The following is a 9,811-nucleotide window of genomic DNA, read 5'->3' as shown; positions in this document are numbered from 1 at the left end:
GTGCGCAGGGGGGGAGCCTCACACCTCAGGCCCTGCCACAGGAATGTTGTAATTAAAGAGCACAAGGGCTGGAAGGAATTCACGCAGAGCTGCTGCAGCAGCACTCCCTCCACAGCAAGCTGCAGCACAAAGGGTTAACATTCTGCTGCCTGCCTCACAAATCTGCATAATGCCTTGCTTTGGCAGCTCATTTGCATAATTTTAAATTACTCTTTTGTCTGGAAAATAAAATCTCAAACATAGGTTCAGACATAAGTGGCAAATACTAATGTTTCATATGCTAAGAAGGCTTGGTTAAGTCTATTTGTCTGAACTCAACAATAGAGGTTGTAAAAATAATTTTAACGGAGAGATGTTGTTTCTTTGTTGCACAGCCTTGAGTGCCATTTTGACTTCTAAATAAGGTTTAATGTGGTCACAGAGGGGATGAAGCTTGCCTACACACGCTCAGACTCTCTGGCTCTCCAGAGGGCTCCGCAGCTCCATCCTTTGCCGGGGGGGGTCCAGCCCACCCCTCTCATTAACCTGCAGAAACAATGCAGCAGCTGGAGACTGAATTCCTGTCATCAGCACATCCTTACCAGGGATGGGCTTCCAGGCTGTAGCTGTGTACTCAGAGGTGTCGACACACGATGAGCTCCTGTCCCACCTCCCACTGCCAGGAGGGATTCGGCTTAACAGAGGATGGATACCTACATTTCCGCAGATGAAGCACACTCCCAGCTCCATCGACTGCCATAACTAAGTCTCCACTGCCTAGTGTGGGAGATTAGACACCTAAATTCAGGTATCTGTTTTCTGGATCTGATTCCCACTCTAATTCAGCTGACAGCCTGTGAGGTGGTCTTTGTGGGCAGAGCCCCATACCTCTCAGTTATTCTCTCCCTCATGCTGGGAGGCAGATACAAAGCACTGTGCCTTCTACTCTAAGTGATGTGTTTCAGTGTAGGAAAAGGGGCTGTTAACCTGTGCTGGCACTTCAGTGTGTTTTAAATCATAGCTTATCAGAACAGCAGAATAAATCCTAGGAAATAGAAAGCCAAATGGATAAGTTGCCTGTCATTATGACTGAAGCCTATTTGAACTCCTGCCCTAGTGCCTTACATACTATTAACTTCTGTACATTCCTCAGGCAAAAGCCTGTAACTTGTGCACTAAAAATAAACAGCATTTCTAAATGGGACATCCCAAACCAGTGTATTTGTGCTCTTGCCTCTGTTGTCCCAAAAGCTAGGTGACACAAGAAGACATTTCCCAATGGACATCAGCAGTGTGCCCAGCAGGCATTCTGCCCAGAGGAGCAGCCAAAGGGTTCCCCTGCCAGCTGGAAGGCATGGTGACAAGGAAAACTTCAGGCAAATTTAGCTGGGTCTAGGTAGGTTGAACAAAATGTACGGGGGGAAAGGCCAAGTGTAAGAATGTACTCATGAGCGAACAGATCTGCCAAATGCTAACAAGTTTTATACCTGCCTTACTTAGTTCAGTTTTTCTGCCCTCCTTCAGATTCTAGTGGCATCACAATTTTCATGAAAATGTTTCAGAGATGACTTAGGGCCATATTTCTTCTCCTTTCCCATTCTGCAATACCTAAACCTTTTGCTTGACACTTTTGTTAAAAAATAGACAAAGTATATATACAGTATTAAACATTTAAGGCCCAATAATTAAAGTCTCAGTTCCCAGTGAACTGAAGGCAAGTGAAACTACCTGTATGTTCAGTTAGTAGCAAGTAATTCTGAATGTGCAAATCGGCCTGCAGTTTCGTGTCAGCTACCTGCCTGTCTATAGAAATATGGCCAACACATAGGCAGCCATAAGCAACATTGTTGCAATTGCTGTTATTCACAATAAAACGTTCAGCCATCAGTTAACTGTGTCCCTGTCTTGGTTTGGAAAGACAGGTGTCTGCTAAGGAAGGCAGGAGCCTCCCCTGAAATGGAAAAATGTAAACACCCTCCATCTGAATTGTTATAAATTTGAAATTAAGGGGGGCTCTCAGGCAAACATGGGAGCAGGAATAACAGTTCTTTATTAGGGAAGAAAATAAAAACAGAAAATAAACAATGCAGTAAACCAAAACAACACTGACAGAGTCAGAATACAACCTGACACCCTGTTGGTCAGGGTGTTGGCAGCAGTCCAATTGGAATTGTGGCTGCAGTCCTCCTGGAGGGTCAGGGATGGTTCTGTTGGAGCAGGGACCCTGTAGAAAGGGTGTCATTTTCCTCTGAAGATCCAGTAGAATAGGCAGCTGTTCCTCTGGGAAATCCAGTGGAGAAGCTGTGCTGGTGTTCCAGAATCTCACGATTATATCCTGGTAGGAATGCTTGGCTCCTCCCTCTGGGTGCAGCATCTCACAATGGGATGCTGCAGTTCTCGTCAGTCATGCAGTGACATTCCATAGCCTGTTATCAGCAGATGTCTCCCGGGAGGGAGGAGTGGTTATGGAAGAGATAAGGAAAACTGCCCACTTAACAGAAGACAACTGCCATACAGATGGCAAAGAGAATACAATCTGCTTGGCAATCTAGGACAGTCCCTTTCCTCTTAACTGCAATGGAAGAAAAACCTTCCACACTATTTATTCATATTTTCTTTCCTCCATTGGTTTCAATAAAGCTAAATGTTAACTGCCAAAGCAGTTCCCAGCACAGTCTTTGTGTGCTGCATTTCCTATTGACCACTGTCTCCATTGCAGTTTTCTTTCTGCCTTTCAGTACTGAAGGACCATCACCATAAAAATCCTGTTTTGTGGGACTACCAAATGTTGGAGCTGCCTCTCTTCACATGAATTCAACATCTACTTTTTTTGACATTTAATCACTTCTGTGACTGGCTGCAAGACCCACTGCAACTGTGTTCTCATCTAGGGATGATGCTATAGGGACATGGAAGAACAGTAAAAAACAACCATCCTGTTCTATGTGAATGTTCTTAGTGATTGAAAGAGAGAAACAAAGAAGAAACAGCTCATAAGATTTTTAGCAGAAGGTGCAGTCATCCCTGGAAGCAAAACCCATCGTTTAAAGGGAACGGGCTGTGCTTGACACTTTGCCTGCACCTCTTGACGGGAACCTCCAACTGCTGAAATATGGAAGAAATATTTCAGAAGGGATGGTGGATTTGTAGCCTCTGTGTACACTCATTTTTGCCAGACCAAATTTCTCCTGAACAGCCGCTGTTTTTAAGCCACTTCTCAAATGACACAGCCTCTGGTTTGCTTCAAGTGCCAGCTGTAAACGGAGGCTGCTTCGGAGATGTTTCACAAGCATTTTCAGCTTTCTGTCTGTGTGCCTGTGCTACTGTTCAAAACAGCAGTTTGGGCTCACAACTCATCTTCCTCTCACCTCTTCTGTTTGATGTTGTGGAGCAGCCTGAGAGCACACAACGTGGCCTCCCTTGGGGTAAAACCAAAGGGGAAACTCTGCTCCCAAAGTGCCTTGTTATCTCTGGGAAAGCTGTGGATGTTCAGTCCATGAGGAACAGCTAAAGCTGGCCAACAAAACCACCCTCAGTAGGGGGATGGCTGGGGACTGGCACCCGCTGCTTTGTGCTGCACTGAACTTCTCTGGAAATGTTTACATTTTATTTTTTTCAAAGGGAATTAAAACCCAAGAACTATCTGCTATTTCTTCCTATATTATAAATAGCCATCCATGAAAAATGGCTATTTAATGACAGAGGAACAGCAGGTAAAAAGCAGCCTGAAAGTACGTATGCTGAAAGGTAAATCCTGGCCCCACTAGAGTCCATGGAATAATTCACTTGCTTTTGACCTGGAAGGTCTCCATTCCTTTCCCTGCTAGAAACAAATTTACTCTGCAGTAATTTCAGAAGGCAGCACCTGAATCAAGGCCACACAGAACTATTGCTGTGAATGCATTTCATTCACACATTTTATAATGGTGATTTTTTTTTTTTTGCAAAACTGCATTCTTTGAAGGTAAACATGGTTAAGACAAGAGTAGCTAACCCAATAAAATAAAACTAATAGGAAAATAAAAAGCCCTTTTCTTGTCCTAGTTAATTACCTGGACTCCCTTGACAGCCTGCAGACAGATAAGGAGAAGGCAATTGCCTAGGGAACACAGACAACACTCTAGGAACAAACGCCCACCTTGAAGTTGCCGAAGTTCAAACAGATTCTTTATTTCCTTACCAGGAACTTAAAGGAAGCTGCTCTGATACAAAAGAACACAACTCTGTTTTACAGCTGCCTGCGCAGGAACACCTGCCCAGGTGACACGAAGTCTCAGAGATACACCCACCATGTACACTGTGCATGCCAGCTGTGCCCATGCCACCTTACGGGGACAGTCACACAAGGGGCTGCCCACAGCCTCTCCTCCCTCAGCTCCTGCACACATCCTCACCGGGATGCCCAGCTCTGCAGGAGCTGGAAGAGAAAGATGCAAGTAAGGGGTTGCAAACATGGTGAGAAGCAATGTTCCTTATTTGGGTTGGAAGGGACATTAAAGAACATCCAGTTCCAACTTCCCTGCCATGAGCAGAGATACCTTCCACCAGACCAGGTTGCTCAAAGCCCCATCCAACCTTGAACGCTTCCAGGGATGAGACATCCACAGCTTCTCCAGGCAGCCTGCTCCAGTGCATCACCACCTTCACACTGAATAATTTCTACCTTATCTCTCATCTAAATCTGCCCTCTTCCAGTGTAAAGCCATTACTATGTGCCCTTGGTTGTAGAAAGTCCCTCTCCAGCTTTCCTGGAGGCTAAATTTCTTGCAGAATCCTAATTTCTGTCCCTGGAGTCCTTCACTGCAGAGCTGAGGAAAGGAAATGCAAAGCAGATCAGACAAGGGAAGAGAAGGGAGATCAGGCACCTCCAGAATTGCTTGATTTTAAACAATGTATTTCAGTCCAGGCCGTGTGTCAAAGCTCACATACTCACTTCTGAATATCTGAGTCTCAGCCAAAATTTGACACAAATTTCTGGTCTCAGAGGTCTCTGCTAGCTTAATTGACCCAAGCATTGGAGAGGCAACAGGAGAGCTAGTCCTCCAGCTAGGGGAAAGATAAAGATCAAAGCTGAGTTCAACTTTTTTTAGTTGCTGAAGAATCCCAGGACAGAGAGAAATGTTGTGTGCACTATTAGACATTGAAAATCCCAGTGTAAGAGAAGTTCCATGGAAAATGAGTTTTCATCAGCTTTGCTATGAAAGAGCTACCTTGATTCAGTCTGTGACACAAGGTGATGGAAACCTTGCCATGTACTCTACTGCTCATTATAGGAACTTCTTTTCAGCCTTGGGAACAATCTAGAAACTGCAGTTTTCTGCATAGCATTCTTGCCTGACACTTCTAGGAATGCTGGCCTCATTTCTTCCAGAGCAAAATACAATCTTACAGTGCCAGCCTGATGCCATCTCTGTTGATATCTGGATTTAACAGCCCGGAAAGTGCACTCTGGAGCTCTCCTTCACTGCCCGAAGCCTTTTCTTCTACTCAGGGCCTCTTCCCTGACTTCTGCACATCCCATCAGGTGCAGCCATCAGCCTCTAGTACACCTGCTGGCATCTGCTCCCACTGTTTACAGAGCAAAGTCCGTTGCAGTCCTCGTGCCCCAACCCTCCCATCTTCAGCAGGTCCCCTCCCCTGAGAACGAACAGACTTCTGTGTAATCCGCCAGGCCTGCAGCTGCTGCGTAGCAAGCAGTGGGGAATAAATCTGTCCCAGTGCATATTATTCAGAAGCTTTTTCTGATGTGAAAGTTCCTGATCCCCTGGAACTGAACATTTGTGGAGCAGGAGACTGGATAAGATGACCTCCAGAGATCCTTGCCAAACTATGTGCTTCTACCAGTCTGAAAACTTCAAGAAACACTGACTCTCATCAAAACTGAATTTCAGACATGACAGCAGTGATCCCACAGGAGTTCTGTATGGTATTTCCAAGTTGACAAAACTCTTGCACAGAAAATAGATCAGCAAGAAACTTGTTCTGCTGGTTGGGTGTTGGTGTATTTATAGCTGCACCTTCATAAGGAAGCGCTGCTTTACCTGCAGACCTGAAAATAGCACTGTCTACACATGGAGGAGCTGTGCAATGTAGGCAGCCAAATTTCTTAGGCCAAGACATACAGTGTTGTCTTAAAGATACATTTTGTAAAGAAAAAAAATCTGGTTTGGTTCTTAAGGATTTTTTCATGACTTGGCAAACATGAATTTAAAACAACATTTCAGTACTGGACGCTCACATCCAAGACTGGGGCAATCGAGAGAACTTCGGACAAATCATCTATTTTGAAGTTTTAAAAAATACAAGTTGTAAGAATGAGTAGTTCTGCAATCAGAAAGCAATTATATTTGAAGTCAAATTCAGATAATCAAAGGGCCATCAAGCTACAACTCCTGTAATTATCTTCCAAAAACAAGTGGCCAAAGCAGGCATTCAATGCTTGCCACTTCCCAGTAATGCAAAAGTCAGCCAGTAAGATGCAGCCTCACATCCTTGAGCTGGAACATCCTCCATATTCCAAACTCCTGTCAGAATAACATCATCAGTTGAGCCCTTGGCTGTGTGTCCTCTCACCTATGCTTGGCTGCCGTTTTAGACAGCGGTGTAAAGTCTTCGTGTGAACAAGAGCTGACATTTGCACTGCTCAAGTTTATTCTGGCTCTGAATACAAGTTCCAGTGGAATCCGTTTTAATTTTTTTTTTTTTAAATTTTGGTCATGCTGAGTGTTTGCATTGGCAAAGCCACAAGCAATGGCTAAAACTGAGGTTGAGACACAATATAAATAAAGCGTCAGAAAAGGATTGCTTGGAAACGGCCAGCAGCAGAATGCTGAGGCCTAACAGATGTGCACCCCTTGGGGCTTTCCCAGCTCCCTTCCTGTATCTAGCAGGATTCCACGAGCCATTAACTTTTAAAGGCTGTGTGTTAATGGTTGAAGGGAGAGAGCAATGGAAATCTCTTCCTTATACCCATCCCCTTGAAGAATTCCAAAGAACAAGTCACTGTGTTTGGAAATGCAAACGCTTTGGAGAGCTAAATCTTGAATAGAAACCCAAATATAATTATCTAGACCTTCCCAAAACCTACCAAAAATTCTTGACAGCATTCAGAAGGGCTCTGCGGGAATCCACGTGACCCATCCTCCTACTGCTCAATGGAAAAAAGAAATGGCTGCCAAAGGGAAATATTTTTTTTTGTCTAGGAAAAAAATAGTCGAATTGAGAAGCAAGGGTTTTCAGGTGCTTATCAAAACATACAAGTGATTCTGATAAAATAACTGAGGTCAGCACAGCTCACGAGAATCACTGTGATAAACACCACAAATATTTTCAGGGAAAGCATAAAGACTGATTTTGGGGAAAAAAAAAAGGCAGGAAAAAACCTAACAAACTTAGGTACAGTCAAACACAGAACTAAAAAATAAATAAACTCTATGCTCTGTCCTAACAGGAAAAAAATGCAAAAAGGTAAACTTGGACCTACAAGTTTTTAAAAGCACAGCTACTGCACTGTCTCACTACCACACAGAACGAGTGCTATTCCATGCCTTGTAGATTTCCAGAAAACTGTTAGCATTTCCCTCCCAGGATAAACCAAATTACTTATTTGTATTCTTGAAGGCATTTGAGTATCATTGCCACTTGAGAACAGAACATATGAAGAAACGTCATCTAAGAAATCCGGAATGCATCAATTGAGTATTTATTCTATGACATTTCCTCACATTTGGGATAGTTGGGAAACAAACCTTCACAAACCCCCCAAATCTCTGGGCAGCAAGCAGCTGCATCAGCCTATGCTTGGATTAGCTCTTTTCAGCTGAAATAAGAAAAGAGCCTAGGAAGAAAGGGGAGTGGAAGATGGGAAGTTACAAAGTTCCTTAAGGTCAGAAAGTGGGGGAACAAACAGAGATTTTTAGTGTTTATGATTATACAGACTCAGAAATCAATTCTAACTCTCTGAACTAGGTTCTAGAATTTTTTTTTGGCACCCCTATCATGTGATTACCATCATTCCTCACATGCTAAAAAATTCCGAGCCAGTTTTCCAAATTTCTGATTTCCTGAAAACAAGCAAGAGCAGGCTGCAAAAGCAGTAAATTCCAGAAAAAAAAAACAACACCAAAATCAAAGCTTGGTACGATCCTTGCTAAGGTGTTTAGTTTCTATAGAAACAAATGGCTGTTTTATTGACTTTGCTACTCAACATGCAGTACATTGACATGTTAATTTGTTAAAACAGCCGCATTGGCAAGGTGTGGAACAGCTCAGCCGAACCCTGTCCAGAGGGAAGGCATGCAAGGCCAGAGGCACCGGGACTTTCACAGCGTGGTGCCTTTTATTCTGATGTACCACCAAGCTAGCCTAGGGAAGACTGAAAAGGGACCGCACCAAAGCCATAAATATCTCAAAGGAATGTGTCGAGAGGATGGTGCCAGACTCCTTTTGCTGGTGCCTAGCCATAGGACGAGGACTAAAGGCCAGAAACACAAGTGAAATACGAGTTCCACCTCAACGTGAGGCAGAGCTGCTTTAGGCAGAGACCGGCAGAGAACCGGAACGGGTGCCCGGGATGTGAACCCCTCTCTGGAGACATTCCAAACCCACCTGGACACGTTCCTGTGTCACCTGCTCCGGATGGCCCTGCCTTGGCTGAGGGGCTGCACTGCATGATCTCCAGAGGTTCCTTCCAACCCTAATGACTCTGGGAACCTCCCTGAAAAATGGTGAAAAACCACGGCTGCTGCAGGGAAGACTGACTAGAAATGCAACACGAAACGCAACTGGAAAGCACAGAGCCAGCAGCGGCCGCGGGTGCCGACGGGCACCGGGCTTGAAACACCTGCGGGCATCGGGGGGACCCCCTGTGCCCCCCCGGGCCCCGCCCGCCCCCGCTCCTCGGCGCGGCCGCCCCGGCCCGGAGGAAGCGGCGCCGCTCCCGCCCCGCGCCTCAGGGGAGCCGCGCGCGCCGCCCGCCGGGAGCCGCTCCGGGGCGGGGGGAGAGAGAGCGGGGGCAGGCACGTGGTGCTTTACGTCCCTCTTGCGCAATGACGTCATCGCGGCCCGCCGCGAGGGCGACGCACCGGGCCAATCGGTGGCGCGCTTAGTGGCAGGGGAGGGAGCCGCGCGCGCCAGTCAGCACGAGGCTTGCACGCGCGCCGCCGCGCGCGCCGGCCGAGCCCCGCCCCTTCCCTGTCGCGGCGCACGGAGGGCGGGGGAGGGGGGAGGGAGAAGGGCCCGCTGGAAGCCAAGATGGCGGTGCGTGCGTGAGCGCGGCGCGGGCCCAGCTCCGAGCGGCGCCGTTGCGGCCGTTCCGCCCCGCCCCGCGCCCGCAGCGCCGCGGCCGCCGAGAGCCCTAGACTCCGCCGGGCGGCCCCGAACCACCCCGGGGGAGGGACGGAGGCCGAGAGCCCCCTCCCCCGCCGCCCCCATTGTGTGCCCGGCCCCCGGCTTCGCCCCGCGCGGCGCTGCGGGGCCGCGACTTTCGCCGCGGGCCCGGCGGGGGCTCCGGCCGGCCAGGGAAATCCCGGCGTCCGGCCGAGGAAAGGGGTTGCCGGGGTTCCCTGGCCGAGGAAGCGGGTTCCCGGGGATCCCTGGCGGAGGAACGAGAAGGTGTCCATGTTAATCAGGGATGGAGCGAGGCAGACAATGCGCCTGGGGGATCGCGGTGTGTGAGAGAATGACGGGAGCGGGGATAAAGGCGGCAGCGCTGTCACACGCAGCGCCGGTGTGCGCTGCCTTCCCCGCTCGCGCAGCCGGTGCTCCATACAAAAGGAGGCCCGGTCTCCAAATCACCGATGGTGTGCGGCTTGGCTGAGATGGGCACGACAGC

The 9,811-nt window shown here is 47.6% G+C and overlaps 1 protein-coding gene across 1 annotated transcript in view; it reads left to right on the top strand.

The window, feature by feature from the left end:
• Window positions 1-8,677: 8,677 nt before the first annotated feature.
• Window positions 8,678-9,811, top strand: part of UBR5 (ubiquitin protein ligase E3 component n-recognin 5) — an 87,440-nt gene continuing 86,306 nt past the window's right edge. The window contains exon 1 of the mRNA XM_041412549.1: window positions 8,678-9,591. Within this exon, the coding sequence (XP_041268483.1) occupies window positions 8,678-9,591 (914 nt within the window). The remainder of the gene's footprint in view (window positions 9,592-9,811) is intronic.

This window comes from Onychostruthus taczanowskii, unplaced genomic scaffold, assembly GCF_017590055.1.
Source record: "Onychostruthus taczanowskii isolate IOZ18803 unplaced genomic scaffold, ASM1759005v1 scaffold4, whole genome shotgun sequence".
NCBI lineage: Eukaryota > Metazoa > Chordata > Aves > Passeriformes > Passeridae > Onychostruthus > Onychostruthus taczanowskii.
Note: the sequence above shows the minus strand (reverse complement) of the source record. Positions and strands in the feature narration are given on the sequence as shown.